Source organism: Xenia sp. Carnegie-2017, unplaced genomic scaffold, assembly GCF_021976095.1.
Source record: "Xenia sp. Carnegie-2017 unplaced genomic scaffold, XeniaSp_v1 HiC_scaffold_14, whole genome shotgun sequence".
Taxonomy (NCBI): domain Eukaryota; kingdom Metazoa; phylum Cnidaria; class Anthozoa; order Malacalcyonacea; family Xeniidae; genus Xenia; species Xenia sp. Carnegie-2017.
Genome location: NW_025813447.1, coordinates 8,216,482 through 8,230,871, shown reverse-complemented (window position 1 = coordinate 8,230,871; position 14,390 = coordinate 8,216,482). Strand labels below are relative to the sequence as shown.

The window sequence follows — 14,390 nt, the reverse complement described above, 5'->3', positions numbered from 1 at the left end:
TCGTCAGATTTATAGCGCACTTATTTTCGCGTCAAATTTGCGACTTCTTTTACCGGAAAAAACTTCGACCAGAAAGCAAGATTTCAGTAGCTCTAATAATTTCTTAGTTTTAAAGTTTCTACAGTCTACTAAATTTAACTTTCTACTTGAGAATTTGACACTCATGGTATTAAATTGATCATTGAAGACCAAAGCAAAATATCATATAATAATACTAAAGCAAAATTGACTGGAATCTTAATCAGACAAGTCCGTCCGTTTACGTCAAAATCACTAATTATGCTCCTTTCAAACCACGTTCAATGTTTGGGATAACAGGTATTCCAAAACATATCACATGCACCAATTCGAAGTAATTTTTTTGGTGGTAAAGTTTCAAATTATAAACAACTAACGACGCTTATCATCGTAAAATTAATTTCCTGAAAAGCATCGGAGCAACGTGATTTTAACGTGACGTCATTTTCCAATTACCAGTCAATAAACAAGTTCTTGGAAATGAAAGACGAGAATGTTCTATTGTTCAACGGTTTCCAAATCTTTCTGCACTTGAGAGAAATCTATATCTTCACCGGTACAACGTTTGTACAGGTGCTTGATGTCTTCGCAGGTCGTTTCAAAATGTGTCGTGGCATCATATGACGTTGTCAAAAATACCTGGAAATGAAATGCGATAAATAGTTACTTAATAATAATCATAATCGATAATAATAGTAATTAAATTTGACGACAATAACAATAATAATTGTACTAAATAAACTTGATGATGATAAGAATCATAATTGGCCCTTTTTATACTAGAGGGATCATCTGCCAGGACGGATCATCTAAGTACAAACACGAGACGAACTATCTACACGAACAGCATATAGACGAACTTGACAATTTCGTCGACATTCCGTATTTTCACTCACAGACGGATCATGCGTTGAGACGAACTATCCATGCAAATTCGTCAATATAGACGAACTATTCAGATTATTTGTCTTGCCATCGAACTAATATACATGGAACGCTATCTGAAATAAAAAACCCTAATTCTTTGAAGCCGTGATTCTATCCCAGACACGCGTGTGTAGTCGATCAATTGTCGCCGACGAGAGTCTCGAAGCACTACACACGCGTGTCTGGCGTAAAATCTCACGTGTCTGAGTGTAAAATTCGGCTTCAATTATTTTCTTCAGGTAGCGTTTCATGTATTTTAGTTCAATAGTCTTGACAGATGATTCTTCAATGTACACGTATTTACACAAAGACGAACTTGTAGACAAACTACGTTTTGTTAGCCCACGTCCGTCCAGACGGATGATCCGTCTCTAGGATAAATTGGGCCAATATTTGAACACAGAAAACATTGAAAGTACCACTTCATAAAAACTTCTTGCGTAACACATATGTTATATCGTATGTGTTGTGACTACTCCACCATATGGCAGACAGTCAATTGCATTTTCTGACAAATAGGAACGGTTAAGCGCTGTATTCGATATACATTATTGAGTCGCAAATTTAAGTGTCCTACTGTCTAATCTTCATACTGTGTATCAGGCGTACATGAAGTAGTAAGGTCATGATGACTGTTGTCGTGGTTTGACTGAAGTGCTAAGTGCTTTCCTGAGTGATTCTCCCTTTGCATTTTCCAGCAGGAGTTGTATGTATTCAATAAAATATATTGTTTCCTAACTGTTTGGCCAGTAAGACATGGCAGGTGAATGACCCCAACTGTCAGGGCACTTTAAGCTATTAAATAACAAGCGCCATGCCTCTGTACAATTGTTAACTATTGCATACGTTATACTGTATAGCTGTAGAATAGATAATGACTTTAACCTGCTTTCGTCGTCGATTATAAAGTGTTGTAAATGTCTTCAATATGCTGTGTATGTCATGTGCTGTTGTAGCTACACATTTTTATTTATTAATGCGAGCTACACCAAGCACAGCACCTTCTACCGGCAAGGCGATTGTGTTCTTGAATAGAAACGGGGTAGAGTGTTTTAAATTGATTCATTTAAGGTGTCTTCAACTAACCTTACTCTTAGACCCATCATCGGTCGGCTCAAACACATCATCAATGGAAAAAAACCTAAGAAATATTATAGCACAAATTAAAACCACCAAAAATCACAAACGGCTATCACATTATCCCGGTGAAAAACATTTCTGAAAAGACAATATCTTCATTTCATGTGAAAATTTCTAGTATAGTGTTTAGGCGATAGGGGCTTTGATGGAAACGTTTTGAAGCCAGGAATAAAACATGTTTTCTGTCTTTAATATATTCTCCGGCATATTTGATATATTTGAGCTATCACAGCTTAAAGCTATCATCGATGATCAATCATATCAATATAGACAACAAAATAAAGAAGTTGCTTGAAAAAAATGCGCGTACTTTTCCTCAATAGGAGCTAATACATCCAGACCAGGTTTGAGTTCAGCTTCGGGATTGTTCGTCTCGACCGTCGTGCTCACCATAGCGACGTAGTACTTATCCGGGCACACGTGATGCGAGCTTGACACACAGCACACGTAGATGTCTGGAAAAGCAAAAAATGGCAATATTAACAAAATGTTTATTGTGTATCTCGCAAAGCTTTACGGGAATACCGCAATGTTCTGGGAGAAACCTGCATACGTAGTGCTATTTCAAGGCATTTTTCAAGGTTCTCATGACTACCGATCCTTACAAAATACTAATAATGTATCAATAATTTGACATTACATGATAACAGGATCGATGATTCGGGCGAAATATATTATACATTAAACCCCTCAAAAATACCTGATTTGCGACCAACTTGATTTTGTGGAATAATGATTTGACACGATGCAGAATTAGCTGTATCTCTTATGGGATGATTTAGAATGCAAATGCATCGCGCAACCTATTCAGAAACGAGAGAAAAACAAAAAGGAAGATCTTAACCCGATTATAGGGATGTGTTATGACTGCTTTTTCTCTGTTACTTACACATCTCGCGCATCATTTTCTTAGTATCGTACATTGCATTCATTCAGCCCAGGACATTAAGGTACATGTTTGGTACTATAGACTACCCGTGTACAGGTAGTGTCAGCATTGAACATTAAGGTACATGTTTGGTACTACAGACTACAGGTGTACATGCTTAATCACACTATCGCGCTTTATTTTATATTTGATGTCCACATAAGTATGGAATTTATCAGAAAAGAAAATTAGCCGATCGTAAAAATTTCGAGGTTGACACCTTTTAGCAAGTACATTATTGAGTAAATTTTGTTGTTAGAAGTTGCGTTGAATTTCCAAGAGCGGAAAAGCCTTTCGGGCATGTTAAAAAAATATAAAAATAGAAAAGCGGTGGAGGTATTGAAATAATAACAAAAGGTTGGTTTCTAAACGTCTCCTTTTTTGACATACCCCTTAGTCAAAACAAACGAACTACAAACACTCAGGCATATTTGCGTACATAAACACACGAAGCTTGCCCTACCTGTCCAAATTTCTTGACCTTATCAGGAAAATAAGTTGGATCAGCAATCACGCATTTTGTCTTGACAGTCTCTCCTTGAGACGTCACGCCGTTAATGGTTCCAGTCTCGTCGTAAGTGTAGCCCTCGATTGGCTTATCCAGCATATACGTACCACCGTATATGGCACTGAGACGCGCAAAGCCTTGTGGGAGTTCTCCGAGGCCGTACAAAGGATAGAGATACGGCGATTTGCCGTAACGTGCCAAAGAGTTGCTGTGGAAACCGTTTATGATTTAGGTGATAATGTAGTAATAACAATTTTTAAGAAAAACTGCCTATCCTAAACTTGTTTAAAACATTTTACTTGGTAGTCCATGCATTTATAAATACACGCACACAATTTAAAGAATGTGTGTCAACCAAGATGCGTTGCGCGTTGATCACGGCGTGGCGGCCATTTTTTGGGTACGCGAAAATGGCGGCCTGTGTTACTATTTGTTGTCCAACCGACAACTTTAAAATATAATTTTAAAGTAATTTTAAATGTTTTGATTTGAAATGGCATCGTTTCCTAAGCGTGGAAGGCGAAAACGGAAAGTTGAACAACGCCGGATTCGTTTACAGATTGAATTATACTACGAGTGGATAAGACAAAAAGAGTTAAATAGAATGGCACAATAGACAGATAGTGACTTTGCTGCTTATTTTATTCAAATTTTGAATGAAAAGAAAAACTTAGCTATAGTCCTACGTCTATAATTTACAACTACAAAACTAGTAAATCGCCATTAAAAAATAACAACGTCGAGTTTTACTGTACATACAATAACTGTATTTTCTAAGCATTTTAATATAAATATGTTCTGCAAAGTAAAATTTACTTGTACTTGTGTCCGTTTCGAAGTTTGTACCAAATTAGCACTTGTAATTACAGTCAAAATTTTTGAATAATGATTTTTTGCTGAATTTTTCAGCTAAATTAGATGACGTATATTTGCGAACAAGGATTCATTGGACCGATGACTCAAAAATTAACGACATAAACATAAACAAAAGCATGCAATGCATCGTGGTTGACACACATTCTTTAAATCTTTCATTGCTATAGCACACAGAACTTTAAATTAAACTTCGATGAAATCAAAGAAAATGGATTTCTTGCTTAGGGTGACATAAAGTTAATATTAGACAAAAAGCGCATTCAAATCATGCACCACAAAAAGTCATTATGAAGGCGTTGAATTTTAAATGCAAGTACAAAAATAAAATGTACAAGTACTAAAACTTAATGTAAAAATGTTAAGAAAAATGTCTAAGAACTATATAATGAACACTCAGTGCTGACGATTGATGAAATTGAAGTAAAACAAGCAAAACAATGCATTTAACTCTAAAAACATCATCACTATTCCTTCCATAGACACTAAGAACTGACAATAGTTTGAACTTTAAGAAATACCTGTAAAGATTAATCTTCAAAAGCGCTTCTTTACAGGGCTGAGACTTATAACTAAAAAATTAGAGAAATATTTCAAACTAGCACAATGTAATAGGCCATAACAAGTACTTATGAGGTAAAACCAAAGAGAAGATATGTGCATTATTTTTTTCATAAAAAAACGAAAGCCAATTTTTTAAAACATGCTGCTGTCGTTATTCCTTGAAGGCCATTGGCTTATCTAGTTACAAATTTATAAAAAGTTTAAAAACGTTTCATTCCAAGTTTGCTGTTTTTTTGATTATTTAATAAAAGCAAGCGTACCTGTCGTCTCTATACAAAGCTAGGGCATGGCCAGTGAAATCTTCTGTGTTCATGTCCAATCCAAACTTCTTATAAACCTCGGCCATTGTAGTCTTTTCAGGATCGACACCTTAAAAAATGCAACATAAGATGAAGATGAGCACTATCTTTCATAAGCAATATCTTTTATAAGCAATATCTTTCATAAGCACTATCTTTCATAAGCACTATCTTTGATAAGGCTATCCCTTCAGGATGCCATTACTACACCATAATATCCCTACATATACCTTGCCATGTTTTAGGATCATGCACATCGAAACCGGAGACAAAACTAAGGAAATTTTTAAATCTCCTTTTCTCAAATATGCCCATCAGCGAAGATGCCAGAGCTTCTTTCTCGTTAGCAGGTACTTTGTAAATTTTCCCACCACTCTTGTAGACAAAACTACCATCGATCTGCTTGAATTCCAGGTAACGAGTAACGCCACTGAGAATTAAAATTTTCACAAGTTCACCTATGGAGGACAAAAGACACTAGAAATAAATCATTTGACTGAAAAGAATAGAAGAATATGAATTCCTTGATAAACCTACTTTAACTGTTCTTACATCACAAGCTTTCACAAAATACAAATTTTAACACACATGATTCACAGGTCCCAAAGTGACCATCGACAGCAAACAATTTACAAAACAGATATTGCATCACTTGTACAAACATGAGCCAAAGTTTCAACTTTACCTACCATCAGCCATTAAAAATTTAGGAATCAAGTCGACATTCCAGTCCCTTCCTCGACCCAGTTTCTCATTGGGTTTGTCAGCTCGACTAAAATGCTCGTACAATGTTTCCAAAGGCGTCAGAGAAGCACTAAGTCCACCATAGTACTTGTTGCGATCCATGTGAAGGACTTTCTTCTTGTTGACCGACAGTAGTCCACTGAGAATGCATTCCTAGATGTACAGTATTGGCTAATAAAGGCATGGATTCGAAGAAGCAGACCTATTTCTAGTTATCCCAGTAAAAGCTACATCAAGAGCTATTTCACATAATCAAATAGATCATTTGTCAAAGTTAACAGAAAGACTGTCTGATGAAGTATGTTTTATTTCCATTTACACAAAGGGTAAATATCTTCGACTACTAAAACGGAAGTATAGCTAAAAACGCTATATATAACCAATTGCTCTTCAACAAAGACGATTTCAATTCAATATCTAAATTGATAATCATTAAATCTGACAAGAAAGTCACACACATTCCACGCTCAGAATCAGGGTTGAAACAAGACACAACACCGAATACCACACAAAATATAGAAAAATTCGAAGGCAAAAAACTCAAGTACTTCACTCCTAACAGGAAAACGGTAAAAACACAACAAATATAGGTAGAGCGACGTGTACTTTGTTACACAATTAGACGTTAGCTGACTTGAATCTGCGCAGGCAAATCATAATTTTCCGGCTGCAGAACTTCGCTGTTTACGAAAATCGTGCACTAAAACCCACCTTCAAGCCAGTTCCCAGAACAACATAGTCATATTCTACGTCCATGGCGAATAGAACAAGCGGATATTTTAAATAAACCTTGTTGAAAAGTGCCGTGAATGTGAACTGGTCGTCCGAATCACACCCTGCCTGTGACTGAAGCGGTGAAGCTGAACGACGTTGTTGGGAGAAAGTAGGTGAATGAGGGACAAACGAATGGAATGTTGGATTACTATAGGATCAACTAGGGTAATTAAATTTTAACCCACTACTCATCAAATCAGGATGATACAAAATGGTCGAATAAGCGCCGCAGCTTTATTAATTTTCATATCGGTGAAATATCAAATAACGATTTAAATACTTTCGATTACTAAACTGTTATTTCAGTTTGATGGAAAAACATTTGAGCGTCTACCAGCTACGTATTTAAATAACATGGATAACAAAATCAATGAAGTGCTAAGGTATGTGATTTTTTATGTGCAATAAAATACAGGCGGTCAGGCACGTTTCTACAACCCTTAATTTGTCTTCTGAGAGTCAATATTGATTATTCCATTGCATTTTAATCTGTTAAAAAACAATTAAGAAAAAAGTACAAAACAACGACAGTTCGATGCAGTGCAAAACTACGAATGTACAATGTACATATATCTGGGGCTGGTCGCACTAAGCCTGGATAGCTTTATCCAATGGATAGCAAATGTTTCTGAACGTTCACAAAATATCTTCGAGGAGAAATATATACGATTTGAACTGTGCAATCACGGAAATAAACTATTGTATCGAAAATTACAAAATTGCTTTGTCATAAGAAAAATATAAACACCTTTTTTACAAGTTTGAAAATTTTCGCTATCCAGGCTTCGTGCAACCGGCCCCCGTAGTTTTCTAACGACATTTCAATCACCAAATTCTTGACTGACGTCACTATTAAGCAAAAGTAACTGAAAATGTGATATTACCACAATGTGAATTTTAATGGTGAAGTCTGGTAATTGTTACCTTTGACGCAAAAACTCAATGTTTACTTTCTCAACAGACCTGTACTAACACAGATGTAGACAGATAGTTGCACTTTAAAACGAAGCTTTCGTAAGCACAATGAGTGCGCTGGAAAAAATCTTCTTAACGACAGAACTCGAAGACTTCCACTCATTCACGTGATCTGTGAAGCTATTTCAGTCTTGGGAAAGCTTAGCTGAGAATGTATTTCACGAATGTAGCAAAAACGAACGTTACCAGTGAACACCAAAAAAGAGCTTCTGCTTTCTTTGAACACAAACGACAAATATATACGTACATGGTTTTCATCACCTATTTTCTTTTTCGTTTTTAAATTGGTCCCTACGTATTGTTCCAAGTTCATATAAAAAAGTTGATTTTGTAGTTGTGTTGACGTCGCTAACCACTATTCTGTCAAAAGTACAATTTTCAAGCTACATTTTATGGTATTATATTATACATTTTATAATTTTCCGTGTCTCCAGTCTCACGACGAGGAGAGCTTTTGAAAGCCAATCGAGTCCTTCGTAAAGACCGGTTCCATCTGTTGCCACACAAGTTTGAATATACCACTAAATTAAAGAAACGAATGGACATGAAAGAGAAGATGGAAGTTGCAATATATATATATATATATATATATATATATTACGGATAATAATCCTGGATAAAAAAACGCTCAATATTCTATATATTAGAAGAGCGTAATATGATTTTCCGTATAAAACAGTGCTCGATGCCCGAGAGCAGAGCGTGAGCAATCACGAAACAGGCTTGTCGAGATGAATCTGTAGTTTTGTGATTTTTCTCAACACCACTACACATATATATATATATATATGTTTAAAGATTGGTAATCCAGGCATTACATTATATAAACAGACATATCGACATACCCATCATATATTCACAACTAATGAAAAAGGACAAAAAAACAACAAACAACACCAAAACTACATTATTACACTCTAATAACATTAACACCGATCATATTCACAATACACCAAAACCCATGGCAACGCATTTCACCCCATCCAATCACATGATTCCACCCGCTAATCCAATTAGACGCTCTAAGCGTCTACAAGCTAAAAGCAAGTGTAAATAGATAATTTCCTCATTCTGATGAATGCTCGAAGCAACGAGTCGAAAGCTCAATAAAAATCATATAACATATACATTAATGTCTTTTAAATGGAATGGCGACTGCTGGCTCAAAGGGAATAGTGAGGGTAGGGGTAGGTGTGCAGTAAGATTATTTGGGCGGGGGGCTAGAATAAAACAGTGTCTGCTTTATTTTTTCTGAGTCAAAGTCCGTGAAATTCAGATTTTGTGCGACATTTTACCGAGCAAGTTAAATATCAAACTTAATATGCCATAGATGGGCAATAATCTTAATACGAACAAAGGGAATGAAGCTATATTTAAAGTATGGATAAGAATTATGAAAACCTAAAAACAATTCAGTTCGTTTTAAGTGCAGCTGCATAAAAATTAATTAAGAAATTGCTCGCTATCTATGACGACCGACGTGTTTTAAAAATAAGACGTCGAAATTTTATAACTATTTTCAACAAAGTATTCGGCGCTAATTTGTACATGCAAACGCTTACAAACATCAACAATAATTCATGTGGAAAGGCACATTCAATTCCGTGGGATAGTTTTAAGAGATAAAAAATTTTCACAATGCCATACATTAATGTTCATCCACTGTGTTTATCCCAAAGCCATCATCCAAAGAAACAGAATATGAATTCTAATGAGAACGGTTATTGCGACGTTCAATATTTTTGTATAACGTTCACTTATATTGAAACGAATATTAGTATCGAACGCTTGTACGACAAATCTTTCATCTTAAAAGCAAGCTGAATTTTGCTACCGACTAACAAAAGATAAATATTGTACGCACAAATAGCATTACAAGGATTAGGAAGCTAATGTATTCTTCAAGACAATGCAAAAAACAAGCGCAGTGCAGGCACTTACGTGTCGTTTGACTTGGTGAAGATTCAGTTTCTCAGTAAGATCCGATGCGCTCATCGCGTTCGGTAGATCTTGTTTGTTTGCAAACACCAATAACACAGCATCCTTCAGTTCATCTTCTTCCAACTAAAAAGATAAATATATTGACGACAAAACTCAAGGATAACATTGAGCACTGTGACAAATACATCTTGATTTCAAAGATGCCTGGGGCTAAGAAATTACAAAATCATTTTAAATCGCAAAGCTTGAATAAAAATGACAATTTAATGATTGAAAAGCAGCAAGGCAGCAGCCTTCCCTCCAATGGTTTTCATGTCAGAAAATGTCTCAAGCAAGATGAAAACATGGGCGAAATATACACAATTACAGTGTGCGTATTTTAAAAATAAAAATGAGCAATATTGATTGCGGAGGAAAAACATATGTTCTTGAACATCCAAATTCACACAACAACAAAGGACATGCCCAATTTGAATGTGAATTTCACAGTTAAAACATTCTTCCTTTACATATGTACAGCAAACATGTAGATTGCAATTTTAAAAAAATGGCTAATGGCAGCCATAAAATAGTAATGCTTAAATTATCTTTAAAAGCACACCATGGTTAGGGATTCAAACACAAGATATTTAGTTTTATGGTTATAGTTCTGACATAACTATTCAAGTGTTAAAAACTTAAATAAACACTTTTGAAATCTTACCCCTATTCCCAACCGAAGTTTATTTTTATATCTTATTGCTTTGGTTCACAAAAACATTGAAAGAGAAAATTGATTTCGAGAAAGAAAATATATTTATCATTTTGGACAAAATATGAAAAGACTTGACTGCATTCAAACTCACTACATGCATCTCATAGTCTTGACAGTAACACTTGCCACTCAGCTACTGGAGTGTTTAGAATAAATCAGCAAACCGTACATAATTTTATATCATAGTCCACATATGTAAATATGATCATAAGAACTATAAACATTAAAGCTAATGATCTGGTGTCCAATCCCAAACCACATCACTTAAACACATTTCAAAAAAATACCATTCTTTGCAGTTCCTCGGCTGACTCATTTATCCTTTCACGATCATTGCTATCAACTACGTAGATTAGACCCTAAAAACCATTAAAATAAAAACATTACAAGCTCCTCATTTTCGACATCATCGGGTTAGCTTTCAAAATGTGGTGCACCTGTGTATTAGAAAAATAATGCCTCCACAAGGGACGGATTTTATCTTGTCCACCAACATCCCACACGGTAAAACTGATATTTTTGTATTCTACAGTTTCCACATTGAAACCTAAATAACAGTGTCATATTCAAAAATTTAAGACAAAAATCAAGAAAAACACCATTAAAAGATTAAATGAATGTGCGAGAACATAATCAAAAGAGCTCATTCAAAGAGCTTGTGGTTGGAGTGAAAAATAAAAAATAGTAAGTAAACCGAGTTCACTTACCAATTGTAGGAATTGTTGTAACAATTTCTCCTAATTTCAGTTTATATAAAATAGTTGTTTTTCCAGCAGCATCAAGACCAACTAGAAACAAGAAAGAAACTTAAAATCAATGGTGAGCTTTAAGGGGAGATACTATATCACGAAAAAATCCTGTAGGATTATCCAATCCGCATGCAGATTATCTCAAATGAACGGAATTTAACCTTAACATGTGCTTTGAGAAAAGCCATAAATTGCTACACCTGGTCTTGCATGTGCTCCTCTTCAAGCACAGGTGGAATTTATGTATACTAACAGGATTATTTTGGAAATTCTTCAATCAACAGGGGGGGAGTGACAACTTGGCATTGTTGAAATAGAAAAAATTTTGAGCAAAACTGTGATTTGTTAAATAGAAAATCTTGCACTAAACTATCATCGCCATGATATTTTTGGATATCCAATTTTAAGAAGACGCCCTGGCGTTACAAGGCACTTTTCTATGGGAATATGGCTTCCAGGTCACCGTCTAATACAGAACTTGCCTTCATAGGCTTCATTCTTACCCATCAAAATCCGACTTTGTTTCTGCCCAAACAGGTTGTTGAAAAGATTTGAAAACGTCAGTCCCATAGCTCTCTACTTTCTCTCGGATAGACACAGACAACACTCGCGCATTGGCAGAAAATTCAAACAAATTTTAATAAACAATGAATATGCTTCGGCCACGTCAAGAACCAAGTCACTGAAGTCAGCTTTGTGTCAGTCACGTGACAAAATCCACCGCGACAAGCCAGCGGTTGGTTAGACAGATATCACATACTTTATGTAAAGTGGACGAAAGAAAATATTCATAAAACCAATTTGATTCCGAAACCTCAGTTTGGCTAAACGTAAAATATGCTTTTACAACAATCTGGATTTTGAGTAAAATCTGTTTATATCTTTTAATGGGCATTATTTTAATTAACCAACATATTGTATTTTTTAAACACCGTTGTCTTGGCAACCATAATCCATTTTTATTTACACTTATTTTAAAGGTTGCAAGTTCGAAGTGTCAACCGTAAAAAGGACACCTGTTTATACTTGACTATTTCACGAGAAATTTCCACAAGCTTTGCGCTCGGGCTTTGTGAAGTAAATTTGCTATGAGCAAAGTAAACGACCAAACGAATTTCCCACAGAGCGAAACACGCTTGCCGATCAAACAGAACGCCGCCGCCATCGAATCAACAAATGAAACGTCGAACGACACAAAGGGAACGAAAACGACACCTCAGAAACGGTCCGATGCTTATCGTGTGGCGTTTTACGGAAGTCAGAAGGAAAAAGAAGCATATAGGTCGTAAGGTTTAAAATAATGAACTTACTATTGCAGCTTTGTTCATAGTAATGGCAATGCCGCTCTAATTGCAATTTCCTCAATGAGAATTATAACAATAAACAAGTAGCATCAGCCAATAAGATTGCATGCATCTTTAAGAAAAGATGAACAACAGTATCTTAATGAGGAGTAATGCATCCACTTATAGTGAAAGCCCATTCTGAGTCGTTAGACTACTGTGTTCATGACATTTAATCCGATATCATCCAATGTAAAGAATTATTCTTTCCATTTTCCAATCAGTAGAGATCTGTGGTTTTCTTTCTGCATTAGTTGCGATCATATTTCGAAGCCAATGTACTTGAAGTACATCTCTAGTTCAGGAGTGATGTAGTGTCCAGTCCTTTTTTCTACCAACTTCGGTCTTCATAGGCGAATAACCATTTGAGTTACAAACTTGAGGTTCGTTTCAGTATACAAAGTTTCTTCATTTTTCTTAAGGCAAAACATAAGATCGCAGCTGAAGGAACAAGTAAGAGAAAAAGACGATCTACAACGTCAACATTTGATCGACAGGGTTGCCGAAAGCGACAAGGCTGTTGCTAGCGATCGCATGTCAAAACAGGAAGATGATGCCATGAGAAAGAAAAAAGCGGAATACCTCAAGCAATTTAGCAACGGCAATAAGAAGGTATGTTGAAGCGAAAGTGAAACAGTTTTTTGTCTTACATATCATACTCTTGTTAAAAGGATTCGCTCTATTTTTTATTCTGTCGACAATGTTGTCATGTTGCAAAGATCTTGTCACAAAGTGACAGATTTGTTTTCACTTACGTAGCCAGATCGCAAGTTTCAGTCCTACTGTGTACTTAATTTCAAAATTTCAGTCCTACTGTGTGCTAAATTTCAATACCTTAATTTATTCATTTTGTTAGAAATGTGTTGTTTTTGTAGTGAGTGAAGGAAGAAAAAATGAAATTGGAAATCACTGAGCCATGAAATGAAATTCTCACAAAGACTGTCTTTGAAAAACCATTGCGAGTATACAGCTCCATGGTTGTAAACATTTTAAGTTGAAATACTCAACTACAACTACATCCAAATAGTTTTCGTTGAATTATAGCTAAAATAATTAAGTTTTACTATTTTCATGACTTTTGACACTGAGTTACTTTGTCAAAGTGTTTTCTTCTGTGATCTTTTTATCCAAGAAGTCCAATCTTAATTTTTGTTCTTTCTGTTAGATAATGGAAGAAAAAGAAATCTCCTCACGTAGAGTGAAAGAAGCGGATGTAGAACTGGAAAGGAAGTTATTGAACATGAATCCAATCAATTGGAACATGACATTACATTAGCAAGATTATAGACGAGCTGCTAGACCAAGACATTTTACAACAATGTTTCATCAAAACGCTTTATATTCGTCTGCATTTCATTTTTCTAAAACAAATCTCAAGATGAACATAACCATCGATGAACACTGAATTCGATTCCTCTGTAAATATATAGTCATCCTTAGCTAACTACTATTACATAAAAATTATAAAATTATTAAGTGCACGAGAAATAATTTAACACATTTACTCAGTTTTTGTTACATAAACTCTGCACGCATTGAAAACTTATTTTTGATTAATAACAAAATGAAAGAGTCGCACTTATTTTTTTATTCAAACTGGCCTTTCTCAATGATCAATTGATTTTGGACAGTAGGGAATAGTTCGTGGTAGGACAGCGGCCCATAGTCTTACCTGCTGCGCATGTTATAATCTGCAGAAAAAATTAATTTCATAGGAACTTGAAATGCATAGAAAATGCATATATGAATATTTTTTTTACTATGAGACCAGCTTGCTCGTAAAATGAAAACACATATTTTTTTACAATAATTGCTAATGGCAAAAGTAAAATATCGTTTCTTTGCAGTTTAGT

The 14,390-nt window shown here is 35.3% G+C and overlaps 3 protein-coding genes across 5 annotated transcripts; 1 reads left to right on the top strand and 2 right to left on the bottom strand.

Annotated features, from left to right (window-relative positions):
• Positions 1–76: 76 nt before the first annotated feature.
• On the bottom strand, positions 77–6,879 carry LOC124434864 (rab GDP dissociation inhibitor beta-like). Its single transcript, XM_046984789.1, has 10 exons — positions 6,713–6,879; positions 5,947–6,154; positions 5,488–5,715; positions 5,219–5,327; positions 4,916–4,966; positions 3,477–3,729; positions 2,786–2,888; positions 2,396–2,540; positions 2,032–2,086; positions 77–657 (listed from the first exon to the last, which is right to left on the bottom strand). Exons 1-10 carry the CDS (start codon positions 6,755–6,757, stop codon positions 517–519), a joined length of 1,338 nt encoding a protein of 445 aa, XP_046840745.1. The 5' UTR covers positions 6,758–6,879; the 3' UTR covers positions 77–516.
• Positions 6,880–7,939: 1,060 nt separating this feature from the next.
• On the bottom strand, positions 7,940–11,879 carry LOC124434866 (ADP-ribosylation factor 4-like). The gene is made up of 6 exons (XM_046984792.1): positions 11,698–11,879; positions 11,153–11,233; positions 10,883–10,992; positions 10,733–10,804; positions 9,692–9,814; positions 7,940–8,271 (listed from the first exon to the last, which is right to left on the bottom strand). The coding sequence occupies exons 1-6, from the start codon at positions 11,762–11,764 to the stop codon at positions 8,149–8,151; spliced, it is 576 nt and encodes a 191-aa protein (XP_046840748.1). The 5' UTR covers positions 11,765–11,879; the 3' UTR covers positions 7,940–8,148.
• LOC124434867 lies at positions 11,855–14,107 on the top strand. Of its 3 annotated transcripts, none has more exons than XM_046984793.1 (4): positions 11,855–11,930; positions 12,175–12,476; positions 12,960–13,149; positions 13,703–14,107. In XM_046984793.1, the coding sequence occupies exons 2-4, from the start codon at positions 12,283–12,285 to the stop codon at positions 13,811–13,813; spliced, it is 495 nt and encodes a 164-aa protein (XP_046840749.1). In that variant the 5' UTR covers positions 11,855–11,930; positions 12,175–12,282; the 3' UTR covers positions 13,814–14,107. The 3 variants fall into 3 exon arrangements, with proteins under 3 accessions (XP_046840749.1, XP_046840751.1, XP_046840750.1); XM_046984795.1 differs by lacking the exon at positions 13,703–14,107 and adding an exon at positions 13,413–13,682; XM_046984794.1 differs by lacking the exon at positions 11,855–11,930 and adding an exon at positions 12,002–12,058.
• The last annotated feature ends 283 nt before the right edge of the window (positions 14,108–14,390 follow it).